At 43.5% G+C, this 22,740-nt stretch overlaps 1 protein-coding gene across 14 annotated transcripts; it reads right to left on the bottom strand.

Annotated features, from left to right (window-relative positions):
• Positions 1-1,304: 1,304 nt before the first annotated feature.
• On the bottom strand, positions 1,305-22,114 carry 2610042L04Rik (RIKEN cDNA 2610042L04 gene). 14 transcript variants are annotated; one of them, XM_017316095.2, is made up of 8 exons: positions 20,131-21,156; positions 19,708-19,817; positions 17,566-17,569; positions 16,349-16,486; positions 7,024-7,186; positions 5,939-6,070; positions 5,082-5,264; positions 2,500-2,539 (listed from the first exon to the last, which is right to left on the bottom strand). In XM_017316095.2, the coding sequence occupies exons 5-8, from the start codon at positions 7,149-7,151 to the stop codon at positions 2,530-2,532; spliced, it is 453 nt and encodes a 150-aa protein (XP_017171584.1). In that variant the 5' UTR covers positions 7,152-7,186; positions 16,349-16,486; positions 17,566-17,569; positions 19,708-19,817; positions 20,131-21,156; the 3' UTR covers positions 2,500-2,529. The 14 variants fall into 14 exon arrangements, 12 of the variants coding, with proteins under 12 accessions (NP_001296327.1, XP_017171584.1, XP_030103751.1 ...); NM_001309398.1 differs by lacking the exons at positions 17,566-17,569; positions 19,708-19,817; positions 20,131-21,156 and adding an exon at positions 21,196-21,229 and having other exon boundaries at positions 1,305-2,539; XM_030247891.1 differs by lacking the exons at positions 17,566-17,569; positions 19,708-19,817; positions 20,131-21,156 and adding an exon at positions 21,626-22,114.
• Positions 22,115-22,740: the final 626 nt, after the last annotated feature.

The following is a 22,740-nucleotide window of genomic DNA, read 5'->3' as shown; positions in this document are numbered from 1 at the left end:
TCAACTAACTGCAGACTGATAACAGCCACGTTCCTCTTTTGGTCCTCTACTTAAGCTTGTCTTAAACTTGAAAAATCCTAAAAGTTACTCTCAAGACTTATTGTCCCCAAATGACAGTTGAGTCTGACTTGCTGTGTCCCTTTCAAGTCAGGTAACAACGATGATTTATAGGCTATGTAGTATATAAATTGCCTTGAATCTGCACTAGCTCCATTATGTTCATAGCAGCCTTAATTATGATAGCCAGTAGCTGGAAAGAACCAAGATGTCCATCAACAGAGAAATGGATACAGAAAATACGGTACATTTGTACAATGAAGAACTAGTCAGCTATTAAAAAGAATGAATTCATGATATTTTTAGACAAATGGATGGATATGTAGGATATCATCCTGAGTAAGGTAATCCAATCACAAAAGAACACATATGACATGTACTTGCTGATAAGGGGATATTAGTTCAGAACCTTGGAATACCCAAGATACAAATAGCAAAGCATACAAAACTCAAGAAAAAGGAAGACCAAAGTGAGGATACTTTGATCCTTATTAGAATGAGGAACAAAATATACATGGAAGGAGTGACAGCAACATAATGTGAAGCAGAGACTGAAGGAATGACCATCCAGAGACTGCTTCACCTGGGGATCCATCTCATAAACAACCAGAAAAACCAGACACTACTACAGATGCCAACAAGAGATTGCTGACAAGAGCCTGATATAGCTGTGAACTGAGAGGTTCTGCCAGTGCCTGACAAATACAGAAGTACATGCTCACAGCCATCAAATGGTCAGAGCACAGGGTCCCCAGTGAAGGAGCTAGAGAGAGGACCTATGGAGCTGAAGGGTTTAGAGCCCCATAAGAGGAACAATATGAACTAACCAGTACCTCCAGAGATCACTTGGACTAAACCACCAAACAAAGAAAACACATGATGGATCTCATTGCTCTAGGTAAATGTGTAGAGGAGGATGGCCTGGTTGGTCATCACTGGGAGGAGAGTCCTTGGTCCTATGAATGTTCTATGCCCCAGTAGAGGGGCATGCCAAGGCCAGGAGGAAGGGAGTGGGTGGGTTGGGGAGCAGGGGTTGGTGTAGTAAACAGGGGATCTTCAGAGGGGAAACTAGGAAAGGGTTTAGCATTTGAAATGTAAGTAAAGAAAACATCAAATAAAAAAGGCATTTGTTAGGATTTTATAGGATGATACCTAATTACAATCTTCATTGTTTTTGAATGATGTTTTTGGCAGACACAGGTGAATCATAAAGTAATAAAATGAACATTGAAGGACCCGACAGAAATATATCCCCAAAAAGATTTTGGAATTTATTATCTCTACTTGCAATTACCAGTGATTGTATATTTGAAGGAACGCAGAAGCATACACTGCTGTGTTTTCTGACAGCTTTTTATTCCCTTAGATTATGCTTTGATTTAATGAGAGCTATTACAGAAATACTGATGTATTTGCCATTAATGCGTTCAACACCATCATCCACAGTATTTTCACAGTAGCTAAATATTTGACAGCAACGATGCAGCATGGGTAAGTTTTCCATCATTAAGTTCCTATCCAGACAGTTGGACATACTCTCCATACTGAATGTATGAAGGACTTTGTAGTTCAGTCTGGCTCAGAAGAAACTATGGAGCCCAAGTCCCATGAAGAGTGCAGAGATCCATCTGGGTCTGATATCTGTGGGCTTTCATGATCACACCTGAAATAACAAGGCTCTTTGAGTGAAGAGTTGGAGATCACTGTGTTAGTCATAAGAATAAATGCAATGTACTCAATTGTAACTGAAAGCTGACAGTCAATATGTACTGTGTATAACCTTATCAAAATATCAACTTAATTAAAAGAATAATAAATAACCAATAAATAACAAAATTTTGAACGAAAAAAAGAAAAACCAAATAACTAAACTAATCAAAACTCAAACCGAAATCAAACCACAAAAATTGTGCAAAGCAAAATTCTTAGTCTGCTTATTTTGTAGCACAGCCTTACAGCCTGTGGCTGTCCTTGGCAACTTAGTAGAAAAGTAGTTCCTGGAGGTAACAATCTTTGCAGGAGAAATTTAAGCAACACTCTCCTTTTGGAGTGTGGGTCTGAAGGATATGGCCTCCCAAGTCAAAGCAGAACACATGTTGTAGACTTGGATCCAAGGTTTTACAATTTTGTTGACTGATCTCCATGTAATTATTGATGATGACCCATCAGGAAAAGATAAATATAAACTCTCAGAATCTTCCTGGATGCCCAGCAGCTCTTAATGTGTCTCAGCATTTCTCTGAGTCCCTTTAAATGTGCACTCTTCCTGGGCCAGAGGCTAGATGAAATTAAGGCCTGTTCATACCAAAGAAACAAAATAAAGGAGGAGCATACAGCCCATTACAGCCATGGTTATTAGGGATGAGAGGCAACAGTGGTGTATTTCCTGTGCACACTCAGTGCTCCTCCTCCAGCACTTCTCTTTGAGGGAGATCATGTCGTGGTCTGTGCCATGTTCTGCCTTCTGCTGGACTATTTCACACTTAGGGAAGAAAGAAACAAAGGCCGGTTAAGCATTTGTAAATTGAGCTGTCTCTCCCAGAACAGCTCTATTCAGCTGGACAAACCAACATGTCCTATCAACTAAGATCAAAACGTGCATCCCAAGTGCCATAGAGCACCTGAGCTTGGAATTGTTTCTCACCTATTAAAAACTGCTAGAAACTGAACTGTCAACTACACATTATACTGGAGTTCTAAAAAACACCACATTTCCCCAGTTGTGCGGGTACATTATATTGAGTAATAACATTGTAGCAATGTTTGAATGTGAGTTCAAGAGAGATGTGTGCAACCTAGAAACCATGTGGATTCCTTATGGGGTGGGAGCGTGCCCTGAACTGAAGTGAAGGCTATGATTATTTCTCCAGTCAGGAACCTCACAGGGTTCCTCTTGTCAGTCCTCTATCTGCAAATAACCAGAGACACCATACAACACAATACCCATGGGTAATTCATGGTTCCTAGAACCTGCAAGAGTGTGCTAAATAAAAATATTACCAAGGCTGGGCAATGAACCTTAAAAGTGATGGTCATGAAGAAACAGAACAACACCCCTGTACATCTATGACTATTGCAGGGCACACTCTCAAACACACATAATATTTGTGTTTATGCAATACAAGCATATTGTTTTGCAGTGACCTTTTTAGTTTCGTGGTTAATACAAACATAAAAATCTCCCAGGATACTTTGCAGGAATAAAAAAACAAATCTTGAATGGGAAAGGTACTTAGTGAGCATAGCATATAGGCAGCGCAGTCAGTGATATGCTTTCCACTCATAAACCGGTCTGGGAATCAGGGTTCTTGTACTATTATCCAATCTGGCTCAACAAGTTCCCAAGGCTGTGTAGAATAGGTTTGTTTCCCAGCCTAGGCTCACATGTTGGTGGTGGACCAGCCTCTTGTTCTTGTTCCCTGTTTCAGACTTGTCCTAAAGTAAACAATTTCTTCCAATAGGATCTCCCTTTTCCATCACCTAACTGACTTAGTGTCCAAAGGCATGAGCCCAGAGTAATAGGAACTGTCTATAACCAGGATCCAAAAGAAACGTTTTCTCCCCAGAATGTGACTGTGTCAGGTCTATTTTGAGTAGGATAAGGCTTACTAGTTGAAGGACAAATGCTTGCATGGATTATCTCACACTGAGTTCATGGAAGGGCTGCACCACACAGGGCCTTTTCATCCTTCAGCAGATGGACATCAGGATAACTTCTCCCTTCAGGGCTGCTCTGAGGACCACTACAACCCTGAGCACCCTAGACTCTGTGGATAACTCCTCCTTGTTCTGGAAGCACTGGGTCAAAGAGGACTTCTTTTCCACTTTATGAACATGGCTTCTAACAGACATAACCAATTTTATACTACCAGTACTGTCTCAAGGTCCTCATTTCTCCCATCCCCCACTGAGGCTGATAGAGACACAGGTCGGAAAAACCATGCATACACAAAAAGAAACACACAGACACACAGTCACAGACACACACACAAGCACACACAGACTTATTCGCATAAAATCAAAACTGAGTAGAAAACAATGAGGTATCTGTTATGGTTCAGGAGCAAGATAATTCAGACTATGCAGAGGTAATGATTCAAGGGAGACCCAAGGACTCTGCGATTATTTTAGAGGAAGAAAAAGCATGAGAGAAACGGGGTCATAGTGGCACACTCCTTTAATCCCAGCACTTGGGAGGCAGAGGCAGGCAGATTTCTGAGTTTGAGGCCAGCCGGGTATACAGAGTGAGTTCCAGGACAGCCAGTGTGAACAGAGAAACCCTGTCTGGGGGGAGGGGGGAGAGGGAAACATCTAACAATGGTCCAATTTGGGGGCATATATTAAGAAATTTTTTCATGAAGCCTCAGAAATCACACACCAAACCTGAGCTTGTCAGAAGCCTTTCTATCATCTCTGGTAATCCATCCAACTCTAGACTCTAAGGCCCAGGAATGACCACTCCAACAGCACTCAAAGAAAATTGAACTGACAAGCTGCTACTCAGGCTCTCTCAGTGTGAACCAAGATATATGAAGCCTGAAGAGACCATTTTGAGATAGAGGGGAAAAGGTGAGAATAGAAAAGCCACCAAAAGACAGTAATGAAATCCACTTATTTGTCAATTAAACTAGGCTGTCATCCCTGCAAACTATTTCCTACCTAGAATCTCACAAGATCCCTGTAAAGCAAATGAGCTACAGGCCTTTACTTCTTCCCTCAAAGCTCTTGCTATTCTCAAGAAGGGCTCCAACACAGCACCCTTCAAACTTAAGGCATATAGTGTTGTGATGTCTAATCAACCTATCTCCCTTAGTGATTATAGCAGAGCAGGAACATTTGCATGCCAAACATGCAGTTTCTTCAACCAGGTTACCTCCACAGAGAGCCCTGTAGATGATCACATAAACAAACACTTGGAGGAGACATAGGTGAGTGCCTGGAGAAGTTGGTGGACTATTACATTTGATTGTCTATGTTTATGTTTAGACATGAGGGCAATCTGCCTCTGATACACATCATCCTACCTGTTGTTCCTTGGCACTTGGGACACAGATGTTCTTGCTGGCCTCCTCAGAGAACCTCTTTTCTTCCCCACAGGACACTTGTGGCCAGCCTGCTCCACCAGCAGCCTTCTGTTCTCATTCAGTAATATCCTTACGTTTTCGTTGAGTTGAGTGCACTCACGGAGGAGGTGGTCCTCCTTAATGCTGATCCACAAAGAAAAATTGGTGATTCCCAGCCAGATTCCATTGGCTTGCCACTCCTACAAGTCCTATGATCCCTGCAAGGTCCCTGATTCCCAGACAGCCCCAGAAGAGTCCACAGTTACATAGCAGCACCAAACAGAGGCAGGTCATATCAAGATACCAGCCATATTCCACAGGACTCAACAAACTTCTAAAAACCCTGATACCAAGAGTACACCATATACATGATAGAAGAGGAAATGTTCCTCATGGTTGATTATAGGTCTGTGGTACCATAAAACCTTCAGCAGGGAGAGGGCTTAGCCCCTCTGAGAGAGGTGAGACAACCAAACAGGTGTGCAATCTTTACATTTTTGTTGGGAATCCTAGATCTTTTAATCTGTGGTCAGAAACCCAGAGGTTCAGGGTTCCTGGATATTCCCAGCGTGGTGGAAAAGTTTTCTATGTAGAGGATCTTGAATTTGGAAGAATAAAGATTGGAGTGTCTTGGACACTCTTCACACTTAGGACACCTGTGTCCAAGAGGTACAAATCCAAGACCCTTGCCTCAGGGCAGGGTTCCTGGATAAAAACAGATAGCATAGAACCAGAACCCTTGCTTTTGTTCAAAGTCCTAAAAGGACAGAAGCATTCCCTGCCTAGTTCTGGGGGTCTCATTTGTGTCACTGACTCACCTGTAGGAATAGTTATCTTCTATCAGTTCCTTGGAGTACTGCATGGAACCAATTATGGACTGGATCATTTTATTCATATCCAACATTGTCTTCTCATGTTGTGATTTAATGATGTTGAATTCAGTGTTCATCCTGTGGCATGGCGCAAGAAGCAAATAATATGCTGAATTAAGGAATCAATAATCATGGGCAAACAGGCTATATCATGTACTACCCAAGCCAAGTGCATGCCACATCCTGGCTCATTCAAACTGGGTCCCCTAGGTGCTAATTAAACTTACTATCCTGGGCAGAGGACAGCAGAGCCAGGAGACCAAATGGAGCTAGCTGACCTTCAAGGGCTTCCCGGGCAAGCATGTAGGAATAGAGTACTTCTATGACAATTTTACACTACACTGTGCCACAGGCAAGGGTCCAGTAGATATCTGTAATGACTTTCCTCTTATTTTTAAGGCAGGTATTCTCATTCCTTGGTTCCTGTTGTTATGTGAATTCCCAGAGGACACAACTAGTATTTACAGGAGAAAGGCTTTATCACATCTCCTCCTCCAGGAGATTCCTGTGTGACAACAAGGAAACACCAGGAGAAAACTTCCCTGGTGATCACTTTGGACCTCTATGGACTCAACACTAACAGGACCTGCAAACTGTGCATCACACAAATCCTCAGACCCCATCAAAGGTCCCAGAGCCCCAGTCCTGAACAAAACACATGCAACTATGTTCACACACACAGACACAATTAGAATGCCAAATAAATCCAGACAGGTGCCATCTCTCAGAATATAATGAACAATATCAGAGTAAAGCCTTGAAGCCTGCAGGCATTGCATTCACACACTGAGAGACAGTAAGTGTGAGCAGGACATTCTAGCTGTTCACAGCAACAATCAGAATGCAAAAACCCCAAGGTCAAGTACAAAAGAAGATGATAATAAACACACAGCACCTTGTTTATCCAACAATTAAACACCTGTCAGGGCTACTTAATTGAATGATGGGAGATGACGCATTCCATTCATGGAAGGAAATTGGGTTAACAGATGGCACAATACAGGCAACAGGGTACTGGGCATAATTCCTACCTGTAGTTCAAATCCTCATATATGTAAAGGTTCAGGATTCCACACATTTCCTCCATGTCATTGCTGATCTTCCTCATATACAATTTCAGTTCTTCTAGTTCATTTATTTTTGATCTCTGCTTAGTCATTTTAGAATTTTGGGTTGAAGTATTTCTAGCAGACCCTGCAGATAGGTAAACACAAAAGAATTTGCATACTTGATGGCCCAGGGGCAGGGGAGACCATTCTGAGTCTCAAGAAGAAGATGGAGGGAGAGAAAAGATAAAGACAGTGAATTCCTAAAAGAGCAGAAAAGCTATCTTCAGGCTGGTTTGCTAAGCTATGTTCCTCTTCCTAACCACCATTGTCAGACATATGCCACACTCCCTGTTACAGGCCCGGTTGCCTTGAAATGTATAAGCTGCTTCAGACATAAAGATATGGGGAACATTGTCAGGTCATATCAGATGGGATGCAGGGAAATCCTGAAGTTCATAGTGCTTAGCACTATCAAGCACTAATTAATCGTGTGTCTTCAAATCCAAAGTGTCTGAGTCCTCACCACATGACATGACCAGGGGAGCATCCTTCTCTGTTCTTTTCATCAGAGACTCAAGTTACCTACAGTAATCTGGAAGATGAAGTGCTTCAACTCCCTTCCATGAAAGGACACACTGTTATTCTCATAGTGCCCACTCCTGACATTTTTTGCTACTCAAAATGAAATTAAATAGCTCCCAGAAAAGTAGCTGCAGGTTTGTCAATTCCTTGCTCTGTCATACTAATCATCAGAAATTCTTGACTCTTTTTCTGACATTGACAAAGTCCATGGCTTCAGCTTGTAAGACCTACTCCTGGAAGGCCCAGCTCAAGCCTACCTCTACCAGGAAGTTCCCCAACTCTGCCCAGGACTCACTGTGCCTTCTCCAGAACCATTTCCTTCTTTCTTTTTCATGAGAAAGGATTCCCTCTTCCTTCTCTGTTGGTCTGGTCTCTCCTTCATCGCCATTCTCTTTCTGAAATAGCCTGAGCAGCCAGGAAAACATTCCTGCTGGTGAACCCAGAGCAAACAGAAGGGATGAACCACAGGCAGTTGCTGTCACCACAACACAGGTGACAACTCAGAAGATTCTAGTTCTATCCTAGATACAAGAGATTCTCTAAGGAAGGCATTACTGATGATGTCACTAGCAACTTCCATGACCTACCTGTTAACTAGTTCTGCCCTGCTTGGTCCTTTTCTGGGGTGCCTCTCCTGGAGCCTCTCATGAACCCGTGGGATCCCCTTTGGCAACCTCTCCTTCCAAAGCTGGAGAATTCTACTGCTTCATTAGATGTCATGTCCTTTTGAGGGGGAACGTTGGTTAGGACTCTGACATGCTTAAGAGATTTTGTTAGCACCCAAATCTCTAGGGACTGTGGATGTAGTAGATGTTTCACAACAGTAAATATACCAGCTGTGTCAATTCATGTGACATACACTCCAATTTCCCAGGGTTTTCCTGTCTCACAGAGGCAAATATCTTTCTCCTATAGGTTTAATTGTACAAAACATGGACAATATTTTCTACCGGTGTATTCCTTGATAGAGGGCATTTTTTCATATATATGTATATATACATGAGTTTCACAAAATCTCTGGTTTACAACCCTATCTTTTACAAAGAAAACTCCCTACTCTTTTGAACATACGGAATCATCTACAGGGCAAATATAAATGGTTAACTTGCTGTCCCTTCTTCAAAACATTATCCTGCACATGCTCCCATTCTCAAATACAACCAGACAATTTAAGTGGGCATCAGAAAGTAATGGTCATCCTGGACTGTACATTACTGCATTGTAGCCTCATAGCAATTACTTCTCCAATATCTGTCTTCCTGAATTGCTAAATTGAGAAATGAGGGTGTTGCAGGTTGTAACGTCATACTGTACTCACAGCAAATATAATACTCAGAAGGTAGGGCTGGGAGTGTAATGACCAGAATTGAGATGAAACCTCAATTTTTATGTGTCTATAAGGTCAGGATGCTGTCCCTTTGGCATTATCATCTCTGGCTTTTGTGTTCTTATGCTGGCTTTGCTGAACCTGTGCCCCCTAACCTCACAGATTTAAGAGTGAAAAATCATGTATATCTTCTTTCAGAAAACATCTGAATTTCACTACCTTCTTGAGCCACACAATATCAATATGCAGAGCTCAAAAATCAGGGGGACATAGGTGATGGCTTCAAAGATGAGGGCTTTTTCTTACAATTAGGGCGCATATTTTTTTCCAATATTATTTTTCCTTTTCTCTTTCACTAAGGGTGGCTTGTGTGTTTCCTGGCCTAAAGGGTCCTGGTTCCAACAACATGGGGCTTACTCTATAGAGGCTCAATTTTACCAAGAAAAGGATTGTTGTAGAATCATGTCGTGACAGCAAGTAGTTCAACTACACTGTCTTAGGTCCAGCTGACCTGGTATAGGACTGACGACCTGAGCTATCTGAGGAAAGGAAGCAGCATGCAGTGTCACACAGCTCTCTCTGATGCAAACTGCTGGAATTGGAATAGGGATGTTTGTTTGTTTGTATGTTTGGTTGTTAATTATAAAAACAAAAAAAAGTTAGCCACAGTTGGTACATGCCAGTAATCTCAGCACTCAAAAGGGTTTTAAACAATTGTTGTTGTTTGTATTCCTGTTGCTTTTATTGGTTTTGTTTTGAACTCTCCCAGCTATTTGCACTGGACCCAGAAAATTAAGCCCATGCTCTGTACAGTCCTATCATTTATGTTAATCAGTGATTTTATTCTTAGCAACCATTCCTGAGATGATCTCATTACTCACTTTCAAATAAAGAAAACAGTCATACAGACATTAGTTAACTTGTATGGTCTCACGTAATCAACTCATCATGACTGTAGAGTGGCATCCCAATCTTTGGAATACCCAAGCTTCTATTTTTGAGATGTCAGGCATCTGTGGAAGACTCGCTATCTGGTATGGTAGGGGACCTGGAATGGCTGCCACCTGAAGGCCAACACTGCCCCTCCAGTGCCTCTGAAGCCTGAGGCAGAGGTCAGCCAACAACACAGGAACACTTGGCCACAGCCAGTTCAGGACTGTACTTTGGATGATCCCTGAGACCTGGATTAACAGAGGTTTCCAGAGTTCTGGTAAAAGTGAGCACAAACACTTAGATTTGAGGAGAATAATGGATCTTTGGGACAAACATCTTTCTTTTTTATTTATCTTTGCTATGTTCCTAGTTTATGTCAATACCAAAGGCACCCTACATTACAACATCTATTCTCTCTGGGTGTTAAAGTTATTGCCTGTGTATACACACTAGAGTTACTAGAACAATACATTCTGTCTAATTTTTTTAAATAATTAAATATTTTTTATTGATAATGTTTTATTTATTCATTTTACACTCTGCTTTCTGCCCCCTGACACCTATATTCTTTCCCCAATATTGCTGGCTGCCTCTTTTCTGAGGGAATATGGGGCAGCTATCTCAGGTCATCCCTTCTTCTACCAAAGCTGAGTGACCCTGTCCTGGAGAAAGGTGCTGAGGGTGCTGGGAATGAATGACTTCTGCTTGGCTTTCTTCTTGTTCCACTTGGCTGGCTTTGAGCAGTTCTTGCAGAACTGTCCTTGAACTCGGTACTTCATCCTGATGGTCCGTAAGAAGCACTGGTTTTATTAATTATTCTTGAGAGTATATTTCCATCAAACCGAATCCCATCAGTATACTAACAATTACAGAGTAAATGAGATATGAGACATCTATTCCAGGAGTTTCCAATTGTTCTCAGACCAGCAGTAGAGAAACCCACAAAGCTGGCAAAGGTAAGTGAGGTTACACAGGGACCTGAGAGCATACTGCTGCTTTCCTAAAGAATGTTCTAGAGGATTATTATATCTAAACTCCCATAGATTCGTGTGCACTGGACACCAAAGGGCTCAACATACTTTGCTTTTGTCACTCAGCTTCTCCAAGTATTAGAAGTCCCCCAATTTAGAGGGATTTGAAGGTATAAAAAAGTCCCAGTGGCTAGAGGTACCTCAGAACAATGTGTAAGAACAGAGAACTGCTTGAGAATCAGAAAGACAAGAGCAAAGTCATAGCCCAATAAGAAAATCTGAGTAACAAGCCATCAAGTGAAAACTGAAAGTAGCAGGCCATGCACCAGTAAGGTTGGTCCTTGGCTCTCAGGTAGATCAATCTGAAAATTTCTGAGGAACTCCATCTTGGTTTCCAGAGTTGCCATAGCACTTTGCAGTCCCACCAGAAATGGAAGAATGTTCCTCTTTCTTCAAATTCTCACCAACATATGCTTTCACATGAGTTTTTTTGAACTTAGCATTCTTCACTGGAAAGTATAACGCTGGACACCACCTCAGGGTCATTTTGGTATTCATTTACCTGAAAAAAAAAGGACTTTGCACACTTCTTCAGTGCTTCTCAGCCATTCAAGATGCGTTGTTGTGAAGGTTGTGTTTAGTTCTCTACCTCATTTTTAGATTGTGTTCTTAGCTCTTATGAAGATTATCTACTTGAGTTCTTTATAACATAACAACAGAACCTGAGGAAATCCAAAACATCATCAGATCCTACTACAAAAGGCTATACTCAGGAAAACTGAAAACCTGTATGAAATAAACAACTTCCTAGACAGATACCAGATACCAAAGTTAAATCAGAATCAGATTAACGATGTAAACACTCTCATTTCCCTAAAGAAATAGAAGCAGTCATCAATAGTCTCCCAGCCCCAAAAAGTCCAGGACCTGACGGGTTTAGTGCAAAGTTCTAGCAGACCTTCGAAGAAGACCTGATTCCAACTCTCCTCAAACTATTCCACAAAATAGAAACAGAAGGCACTCTACCCAATTCTTTCTATGAAGCCACAATTACTCTGATACCTAAACCACACAAAGATCCAAGAAAGAAAGAGAACTTCAGACCAATTTCTCTTATGACCATGGATGCAAAAATACTTGATAAAATCCTCACAAACCGAATCCAAGAACACATCAAGACAATCATCCATCATGACCAAGTAGGCTGGATCCCAGGGATGCAGGGATGGTTTAATATATGCAAATCCATCAGCGTAATTCACAACATAAACCAAATCAAAGAAAAAAACACATGATTATCTCATTAGATGCTGAGAAAGCATTTGACAAAATCCAATACCCATTCATGATAAAAGTCTTGGAAAGATCAGGAATTCAAGGCCCATACCTAAACATGACAAAAGCAATCTACAGAAAACCACCATCAAACTAAATGGAGAGAAGCTGGAAGCAATCTCACTAAAATCAGGAACTAGACAAGGATGCCCACTTTCTCCCTACCTATTCAATATAGTACTTGAAGTCCTAGACAGAGCAATTCGACAACAAAGGAAGATCGAGGGGATACAAATTGGAAAGGAAGAAGTCAAACTATCACTATTTGCAGATGATATGATAGTATGTATAAGTGACCCTAATAATTCCACCAGAGAACTCCTAATCCTGATAAACAGCTTCAGTGCAGTAGCTGGATATAAAATTAACTCAAACAAATGAATGCCCTTTCTCTACACACAGGATAAACGGGCTAAGAAAGAAATTAGGGAAACAACACCATTCACAAGAGTCACAAGCAATATAAAATACCTTGACGTGACTCTAACTAAGGAAGTGAAAGATCTGTATGATAAGAACTTCAAGTCTGTGAAGAAAGAAATTGAAGAAGAACACAGAAGATGGAAAGATCCCCCATGCTCATGGGTTGGCAGGATTAATATAGTCAAAATGGCTATCCTGATGAAAGCAATCTACAGATTCAAACTTCCAACTCAATTCTTCACTGAGTTAGAAAATGCAATTTGCAAATTCATCTGGAATAATAAAAAAAACCTAAGATAGCAAAAACTATTCCCAACAATAAAAGAACCTCTGGGGGAATCACCATGCCTGAACTCAAGCTGTAGTACAGAGCACTTGTGCTAAAAACTGCATGGTACTGGTACAGCGACAGACAGGTAGATCAATGGAAAAGAATTGAAGACCCAGTAATGAATCCATACACCTATGGTCACTTGATCTTTGACAAGGGAGCTAAAACCATCCAGTGGGAAAAAGACAGCATTTTCACCAAATGGTGCTGCCACAACTGGCAGTTATGTAGAAGAATGCAAATTGATCCATTCTTATCTCCTTAAACAAAGCTCAAGTCTAAGTGGATCAAAGAACTCCACATAAAACCAGAGACACTGAAACTTAGAGGAGAAAGTGGGGAAAAGCCTCAAAGATATGGGCACAAGGAAAAAGTTCCTGAATAGAACAGCAATGGCTTGTGCTGTAAGATCGAGAATCGACAAATGGGACCTCACAAAATTGCAAAGCAAAAGACACTGCCTCTGGTGCATTCTGGGGGTCCAGTTTCCTGAGGTTGCCTGTTTACATTCTTTCTGCCAGACATCAGGACTTCAGTCATTTTCCCTCTACCAATACCAGTTCAGGTTTCCCTCTCCCCACCCCAACTGCCCCCTACCATGTTAGGGAGGGAGGGAAGGACCTGGGAGGGAAAGTGATCCTGTATTTTTAAAAATGACTTTCATTATGATGTGTTAGACTTAGGACTAGCTCGGGATGCTGTATGCTGGCTCTTATGGGACTCTGTTACAGAACACTCCTCTGAAGTGCTCTAGGCATCCCTGCAGCAGAGGCTCTGCCTGGGTTCATCCAGCTACCTCCTAAATCTTCTCTATCCAGAGAACACTAATCACTAGAAATAGGCAGAAACTGCAGAGACCCGGGTTCAAGGGTGGCAATCTCAGGTCTACAGGCAGTATTTCTCAATAAAAGTGTAGTTTCTTCCAGCCATGGTTATGCACTCCTTTAAATCCCATCACTTAAAAGTTATAAACAGGAGGATCTCTTTGTGTTCAAAAACAGCAAGCTCATAACATATCAGAGAGTTTGGAATGGAGGAAGACACTCACTGAGTATCAAACATATTGTTTCCTGGACAGAAGGTCCTGAAGACTAGATCCATGTAAACTCTGATGTGTTCTCTTTCTGGCTGTGACCATCAGGTTGTCCATGAGCAGAAAGAAGCCCACAAAAGTCACTCCACAGGATCCTCCCAGGCTTTGTTCCTACTTCATCTGAGAGACAACCAAGCAAGACCAGATTTTTTTTTTTTATTGCTTGTTCTTCTTCTGCATGACCAGGTCCTTCTGCTCAGCAGTACTATAGCCTTTGCTCCAGACTATCCTGTTCCTGATAATTAGAGTATGTGTTCTTAGTGGAGGGGTATCAAAAAGCATGCACACACTGGAATAAAAATGCAAGTGTTTACAAAGGATACCAGTGGTTGATGATCAGCCAGGCAAGCAAAGCAGCCAGCTTCTGGGGGAAAGAGCAAACAGTATTTCAAGACAGAGGCTGAAAATGAAACCCAATGAGATCTTCTAGAAAATGAAGAAAATGCATGAAAAAGTGCATGAAAAAAATACCACATGCCTATACTATACAAAAAAGAAAACACACACACACACAAAAACACACATATCCGCAGCCTATCCACCACACACAGAGTATGTAAATGAGAGCAAAATACCAAAAAGAAAGCACCTCATGCTGCAAGAACACATTCGTTTAGTTATAGCATACCAGCAATTTGAGCGGTATCTTACACTATGCTAAACAAAAGGTGGAAGATACAATTGCTATGGTGAGCATGCTTTGCTTGGCCAGACTATGCTGAAGTGGTTGCATAAAATTTCCTCTAGCAATCTTAAATCTCTGACACCATGTCCCTAGCTTGTCAGAATCCCTACCCACATCCATAGTCATCCAGTCAACAGGAGAGTGCAATCTACAGAAAAGGAGAGTACTCCAGCCTCATTCACAAAAAACATGGCTAACACTCTGCTAGTCAGAGTTCAGTCAGTGTGAGTCTGGCCTGGGCAGATTAAAAAGATTGTCTTGAAATGTAGACAGCAAAGATGAGAAATGCCACATATCACCCCAAAAAAGATGACATCAAGAACTGCTCATTTGGCATTTGCAAAGGGATTCCCCCCACCCTTGCAAACTGCTTCTCACATGTGAACTTATATGACTGATGCCAAGCAAATAAGCCACAATCCCTGACTTGACTCACTTAAAGCTCTGTGCACTGAACCCTGTAGGCGTGTGGTGTATTATTGAACTGTACTCATCTTTGGGCTGAAGCATTAAGCAGAGGTGGATTTGCTTGCTGATAATCCACTTTCTCACAAGAAGCTCATTCCCCAGAAATATTTGTGCTTGGACATAGACCTGAACAAATGGCTGTCATGAGGTATGTACTTAGATTGCTGTGTGGATGAGTAAGATAATGGATGAAAGCACAGGTAGGTGGATGAGCTGGTCTAGAAGTTAAAAGGGCAGATGGAGCTAACCATTAGCCTGACAAAGCTGCCTGTCTCTACCTGCTGTTCCTGACTCTGGAAGTCAATGGCCTCTTCCTATTGGTCCTTATGGAGCCCCTTTAAGTCCCACAAGTACTGCTGCACCAGTGCCTCATCTTCCAGCACTTTCTTATTCCTGTGCCTCCTCAGCATGTCTACCTTCTTCTTCAGCTGATTCAGTTCCATCAGAAGGTGGCTGTGCAGGTTTCTGCAAACACCCAATGCATACAAAGCCCCTGCTATTCTTTTCCTATTAACTTATAAGAAACACCATCAAACCCACCAGACCCTGGTTCTCAGGAAGACCTAGATAAGAACTCAGGACATCTAGGTGAGCTGCACTCAGAAAGCAAAAACTAGAGAACAGCAAATTCCAGAAACACTCATGCTACTTCCAAAAGTCCCAACACTAAGAGGGATCCATGTTTCCTAAAAAGAAGAAGTGGACTACAGTTGTCCCTATCCGTCCATCCTAATGGAGAAACATCACGAAGGAATGGGCAAAGGCACTATGAATTGGAAAGGAGAAACAAGGGGAACACTTGCTATATATGGGTCTGCTGGTAACTAGCTCTCTACAGATCCTCACAGCAGCTAATATCTCACTCAAACGGTCACATGTCAGTGCCTCTATCAATACATGCTGAGACATCACATCCTCTTCAATCCCTCAGTTGTAGGCTTTCATTTTCATATAAAAAAAATAGAATACCCTATGTCCGCAGCTCACTCCTGCTCTGACTTCAAGTTCAGCCTGTGAGAATGTTTAGGGAGAAAAGGTTGGGAACAGTGACACCCTGGAGTTACAGTCTCCCAGTACCATAAAATATAATAAAAATAAATTGTAGGCCATACCATAGACCCAAGAAATTGACCATGATGTTTGACAGAATGAAAAATACCTCTTGTGCAAAGCTTTCTCACTGATGAAGATCAGGTGATCTTGTAGCTCATTTTTCCCACTGGTCATCGGCTGAGTGGTTTCCTCACCCATCTTCTGAACAGGAGTGTTGGGGATGATGGTGGTACACCAGCAGCCCCTATGGGTAGATGAACACAAGTGAATATGCATACTGTCAAGGAACAGAGCATTGACAGAACACTGAGTCCTATACAGACATCTGACAAAACAGGAATGCATGTGACCCAGTCATTCCTCTTTCGCTTCAATTTACACATTCATCATGTGACCAAGGACAGGATCATCAGGCTTATTCATAGCTGCGTATGATTTAATTATGCAGTACTGTCCATAAGCTTGTGGTATAGAAACCATCAGAAAATTATCATAGCCCACAAGCACCAAGATGGTGTGGAGATGCCCATATCTCCTGTCAGGTCACTCTAGAAACAAGACTATGGATGGAAAAACAGTGCAAGAGCACAATGCGTTCCCAGACTCACCAAGTCAGCTGCGTGAGAGCCCAGTGTGCCCAGAGTTGGCAAGAAAGCACCAGTCTCTACTCTGGCTCACTATTTTGACAGTCCAGTGGCTAGACTAGAGAACAAACTGATACCCACACCTGCTACCTATGTGGGCAACTTTTAGGGAACACTGTTCAGAGATGTTCTTCTGTGACATCTGAGAAATGAAAGGTCTTCCCTGGGAAGCCAATTTCTTTCCTTCTTAGGAGAACTGGACAGACAGTTCACCTAATGGAGTCCCTGGGGTAAAGGACAGTGATGCCCAGCCCTGAGGTGCTGACATCTCACTCACAGTCCTCTGCCTGCTGCTGCTTTCACTTTTATCCCATTCAAACCCATTTCCCCTGTAAGAGCAGAAGCCTGAAACTCCCAGGACAACAGCTTTGGCCTTAAAACTTCATTGATCTGGGACAAACTAATGTCCTGTAATCATTGACAAATTCAGGATCCATGACAAGCAGGGAAGGCCAGAAGCTTCCCAGAGAGACTAACTACTGAGTCCCAATTCCTGAAGACCCAGAAACAGACTGTGGTCTCCTTCAGGAATTTTCCCATCTTCTGACCAATACTTATGGTGGCGCATTTTCAAGGACCATTTATTTCTTGATGCTTTGCTCCCAGGGTCATGGGTCATCTTTCTTCCTCTCTCTTGTGTCCATTCTTTCTCCTAAGTAGCATCCTTCCTCTAGCCAACATATCTATGGATGATTAGGAAAGACAGTGCATAAAGTTGTCCAAGAGCAGTTGGTGTTGCCACAACACAGGTGACATCTCAAACCATGCCAAGCCTCTCCAGGATACGAAAGAATGTCTAGGGAAGGAACTGCTGATGTCATGGGGAGCTGACACTGCAACCATGCTAACTAGCTCTCCTCACAATTCATGCTGCACTTTCCAGGAGCCACTCCTAACACTGAAGGGAATCCTTTCAGTACCTCCTCCTTCCAAAGACCTCCATTAGATTGGTTGGAAACTCATTACTAATTCCCCCATGGGGAACTGATTGTTTATTTTCAAAAATTTCCCCAGGAATGTTTCATTTCTTTCTCAAAATTCCCCTATTCATCTAAATGTGAAATAAAATACTCCTGAAAACTCAGATTAGGATGAGTATGGATGCAGAAGGAACACCTGCCTCAAGTACTGATGCTTGGAAGCACACCCAGGAAGAGCCTGCAAGGCCTTGAACTCACAGATATCTACTTGTCTCTGAGTACTCCCAAGTGCTGAAATTAAAGGCAGGCAGAACCAGGCCAGGCATTCCCATCACCTCCTTTCTCTCCCCTACTTCAACTTGTGTCCCAACATTTTCTTTGGTCCCTACCTCTAATAGAAAGCAGGGCAGAAGGTACTTGGATTCTAGCTAATGGCTCTTTTACTGTCATTCTCTTATGAAGCCTGGACCACATGCGTGCTGTTAGTCAATGTAATCACATATAGCTTCAAACATTAAAATATACCCTTTGTTACAAGATCCAATCTTCTTGAAACTCAAACTGTGTTCACTGAAAAATACATCATAGATGGGAGAGAGGGAAAGAGAGAAAGAGAGAGAGAGAGAGAGAGAGAGAGAGAGAGAGAGAGAGAGAGAGAGAGAGAGAGAGAGCAAATTCTTGCATACATGTTGCCACATGCCATGATAACACAGTAATCCCATTTAGTCAAGTTTGTATGGTAAAATATTAAATTCCCTATATTTAAATTTTAAGAAAGTTTTTTGAAAAACCAACTCAGAACTGGAATCCCAGTGAAAACAGGATTGCTTTCTTTGTTGTTCTTTCATTTTGTTTTAAGAGAAATGGATTTATTTTGGCTCAGAGGATAAATATATCTTGGTGGGAAAGGCATGGAGCTGGGTCTCTAGTTGTGGTTGCCAGAGCATGTACCAGCTGCTTGTTCTGTGCCACCTACTAGGAAGCATTGGGGGGAGGGAACACACACAAAGCTTGAAAATGAGAGTCTCTGAGCACACAGAGTTGGGGCTTCAAAAAGCTGTGATTCTACTGCTTAGATCTGATATCTCTCTCTCTGTCTCTCTCTCTTACTCTCTCGCTCTCGCTCCCCCCCTCTCTCTCTGTGTGTCAGTGTGTCTGTGTGTGTCTGTGTGTGTGTGTTAGACAGACAGACAGACAGTGTGGCTTCTTAAAATTATATATAGACTAGCAATTAATGTTCTAAGTATAGCCTACCGCATGGCGGTCATATCGATTCATTCTGAAGGAAACCAGAACTCACTTCATTCAGATTCTTGAGATCCCTGAATCAAAGTTAAAGACTCTGATTTTGGGGAATTTGATGATGCCTTGTACTCTGCTGAAGCAAGAGCAGGGCATGCAGTTTCAGGCCTGCCTGGCCTACCGGGTAAATCCCACAGCAGCCTGTCCTACAGTGTGATGCTCTGTCCCAAACATAAACAACACAGATTCGGATGGACCCAGTGTTCCTTCAAAACATATTTAGATTAAATCGTCAACCCCATTGCACCCCATGCCAGAAAATTTAACATTTAAAGCTGTTTCCTCTACTACATTCTTGCTTTCTCTTGAATACACTCCTCTTTTAGTCGTTCAGGTAACACAACTTTCTTATGTAGTTATATAAAGCATTTGAAAAATCCTTAAATATTGTAGTCATTACACAAAGTTCTGAATAAAATCCCTCCTGAGAACTTTTTATGACACATACTTGGATAGATGTCAACCTTCAGCTATAAAGTAAGGTTCTTGGGGACAACGCTTGTCTGAGAGTTAACAGCTTGCCCAACAATCTCAGAACACGACAGGTGTTGGATAAGAATATGTGCTGAACTAATAAAATGCCTTAGCCACTTATATACGCCAAGTTTTGAAGAGTTCAACATTTAGCCACTGCTCCTGCTCCATCTCACATCTCTGTGAAGGTTTTAGCTTTAAACGTTCATGTTGCGAGACGAGTACTGAAGATTTTCTAGGAGAATAAGAAAGCACTCTGTTTCTTAGCACTTTGGAGAAGAAAGCCTGAGGTTCTCTAATTTTCTAAATGCGGTGAAGTCCTAGCATTCAGCACCCAAAAAGCACTACACATAACTTGGAGCTTCCCACTGTACGTGATGGAAGCTGGTAGGATTTTATATAGTAAAGTTCAAAACAGGTCGCTGGATTTCATTCCCAATGATCTAAAATGTCAAGACTGAATTGTATGTTTAACCAAGAACACCTTACTCCCTAATAATGATCGCAATTGAACACGAGCAGATGGGCTACCTAACGTGCAAACTCACAAAAACAAACGCAGTGGCAGATGGATCAAAGTCGAAGGACACTCGTGAAAGGTCAGGAAGCAGGAGGCAGTAAATTGTACCCTGGCAAAAGGGCTGGAAGTCTAAGGGTAAGAAAAGAAGCAAGCCTGGCCCCTGACCTAAAAGCTCTCAACAGGCAGAGGGCGCACCTGAGCAGACTCAGGAAGTCCCTGGGAAAACTTCACTGGAACAGCACCTCAGCAGGGATGAAGCCAGAAATTTTGGACCAGGCTTTTGAGAAGGTTCACAACGTCAATCAAAAAGGAGTAAGAAATACATAGATAGGGTATGCAGAGCCAAAATTCATTGCCCACTCAAGATTACAAGGGTCTACGCAGGGCGGGGATTCCTGCGAGGAATCCCTGAATGGATGGATGGATAACAGAAGGTTCAGTTTGAGGTGCAAGAAATAAGTTAATGGATTTTAGGGAATAAATCCAAAGACCCCGACTCTCATCTTCTCACACGCAACACTCTGAGCCCCAAAAGTGACTCCATCTGCGCGTGGCGTGTGCTGTGAGATCCAGGCGAAAGCGAAGTTATCTGGGGCTGGATCCCTGGCCAGGTCCTTGACCCTCGGAACAGTTCAGGGCAGCCTAGGCCACCCGAGTCGGAGGCGTGGCTCTGGGCTTCTGGCAGCCGCGGGCCTTCTCAGGCGGCGGTCCTCGGGAACCTGCGTGCCCAGGTGACTGCCAGCGAGTGGTCAAGAGGTGAACCCCCATCTCCTCCTGGCCGCACCCGCTGACCGCGCAACCCAGCCCCCTCCACTTCCCTGGCCTCCATGCCACTCTAGGAAATAAAGTGCAAAGCTGAGAAAAGGATGAAGCGCGGAAATGGTCCTCTCCGGATCCAGAGGCCGACCAGACAAAGGCGCTTCTGGCGGGGAGCAAGGAGGAGCCAGGGCGGGGGGGGGAAGCGCTGTCCCGGCTGGGAAGCAGCTGTGGACCTCATCCCGGACCGCTTCTGGAATGGAACCTGGCCGGGAGGGGGAGGCGGGGAGCAAAGACAAGCGGGAGGGGTGGGCGCGGGCGCGGGCGCAGTACTCACCGGTTCCTCCCAGGCTGGGCTCTGGGATCCAAGCATGGGGCGCACGTGCTGCGGCTCCATCCTGCCAGCCCGCGCCCGCTGACGGACGGAGCGCAGAGACACGGCGCTCTCTGGCTTCCGACGCGTTCGCCACCCCCCCCCCCCCCGCGCCGGTCCCTTCCTCCACCACCACCTCCGCAGCCGCATGAGTGCAGCTCCATGGCGCGGTGGCGACCGATCGGCTCCTAGAGCCTTTGCTGCCTCCCATGGCCCCAGAATCAGCCACCCCACCCATCTCCTGTCTCTGCCTCCGACCCCCTCCCCTTTTCTCCCGCCGTCTGCCCCTTCCCCAGCGACCCCTCCCGGCCGGTGGCCCAGGATGCATGTGACCCCCCCTGCCAGGCCATATATGGCGCGGAAAGGAAAGCAGCCACTGGGCGGTCACAGGCACCTGGCGGTGGTGCAGCTAAAAGAGGAAGCTTCACCGAGGACCCAGGCTCAACAGGAGCATTGGGGATGTCAGGGGCAAGTAGCTTGCGAGGGGTGAGCAGGACCTGGCCCCTTTCCTTCAGGCATTCCTTGCCTCCGGTGCCTGTAGCTCCAGGCGGTCGCCTCCTGAGCTGAGCCTGGAGCCAATTGCCCAGGACAGTACCTGGCTTCAACAGAGCAAGGCTGTGCTTTGCACCCCTGAGCCGCTCCCAAGCACCTATTCTGGCAGCTGGGATGTCTGGCTGGGCTGGCTGGGGAACCCTGCTTTTATTCATTTTCTATGGCTGAAAGATTTTGTGAAAAGAAAACCAGCTAAGGAGCAGGTCTGTGGTTCCCTGTGAGCTCTCAACTCAAATTAGGGACAGGGGCAGTTCAGAGACAGCTCAAATGTCAACTGTCTCTCCTGCTGCTCTCTGGGAAAAAGAAAATGAAAATTGCAACTAGCAAGTTTTTCAATCATCATTTCTGAAATCATCTTTACTGGCAGTGGAGACAGTTTCCATCTAGTTGCAAACAGAGGAGTGACTGCATTTGCATGGGTCATTTCCTCTCTCATGGACTTCAGACTCCTGCATCTCCTGGCCCTTAGTCTGGTAGACAGATGCATTCACACGTTTTGAAACCGAAAATTCAAAACACGTACTTGATCCAGCATGCTCCCACCTCATACTAACTTCCAAGGCTAATATTCCACTGGAGCTACACCTATAAAGGTCACTAAGGATTGTGGAGAGAGCTAAGCCACTGGATGGTTTCCAGCCCTCACTTTCTGTGACTTGACTGACTAGATTTGCATTCCTGAATCTCTCCTTTAAAGGGGCCTTGGAGTGTTGGGTCTTCTTTGTTTGTGACTATGCTTTGTTCAGTGGCCTCTTACCTGCTACCTAAGTAGCCTGTCCTTCATTTACTTTGAATGAGGGTTAAGTGGGGTGAGTGAGCAGTCTACAAGTTCCTCCCTTGCTTTTAGTTAGCAGCCAGATGATAACTCACAGATCTCCATCATTCTGACCATGCTGCCTTTACCTCAGCACTGGGATCACAGATGAACACTGGGACTCACTCAAACCCAGCCCTTCA

The sequence above is a fragment of the Mus musculus genome, chromosome 14 (genome assembly GCF_000001635.26).
Source record: "Mus musculus strain C57BL/6J chromosome 14, GRCm38.p6 C57BL/6J".
Lineage (NCBI taxonomy): Eukaryota > Metazoa > Chordata > Mammalia > Rodentia > Muridae > Mus > Mus musculus.
This window is presented reverse-complemented; position numbering and strand designations above follow the sequence as displayed.

Coding starts and splice junctions, on each gene's coding strand:
- 2610042L04Rik (XM_017316088.2), bottom strand. CDS start 21,395: ATGGAGCTGCACTCATGCGGCTGCGGAGGTGGTGGTGGAGGAAGGGAC. Junction 19,818..21,195: donor GCCCAGCCTGGGAGGAACCG/GTGAGTACTGCG, acceptor TTATTCTCCTAG/AAAATCTTCAGTACTCGTCT.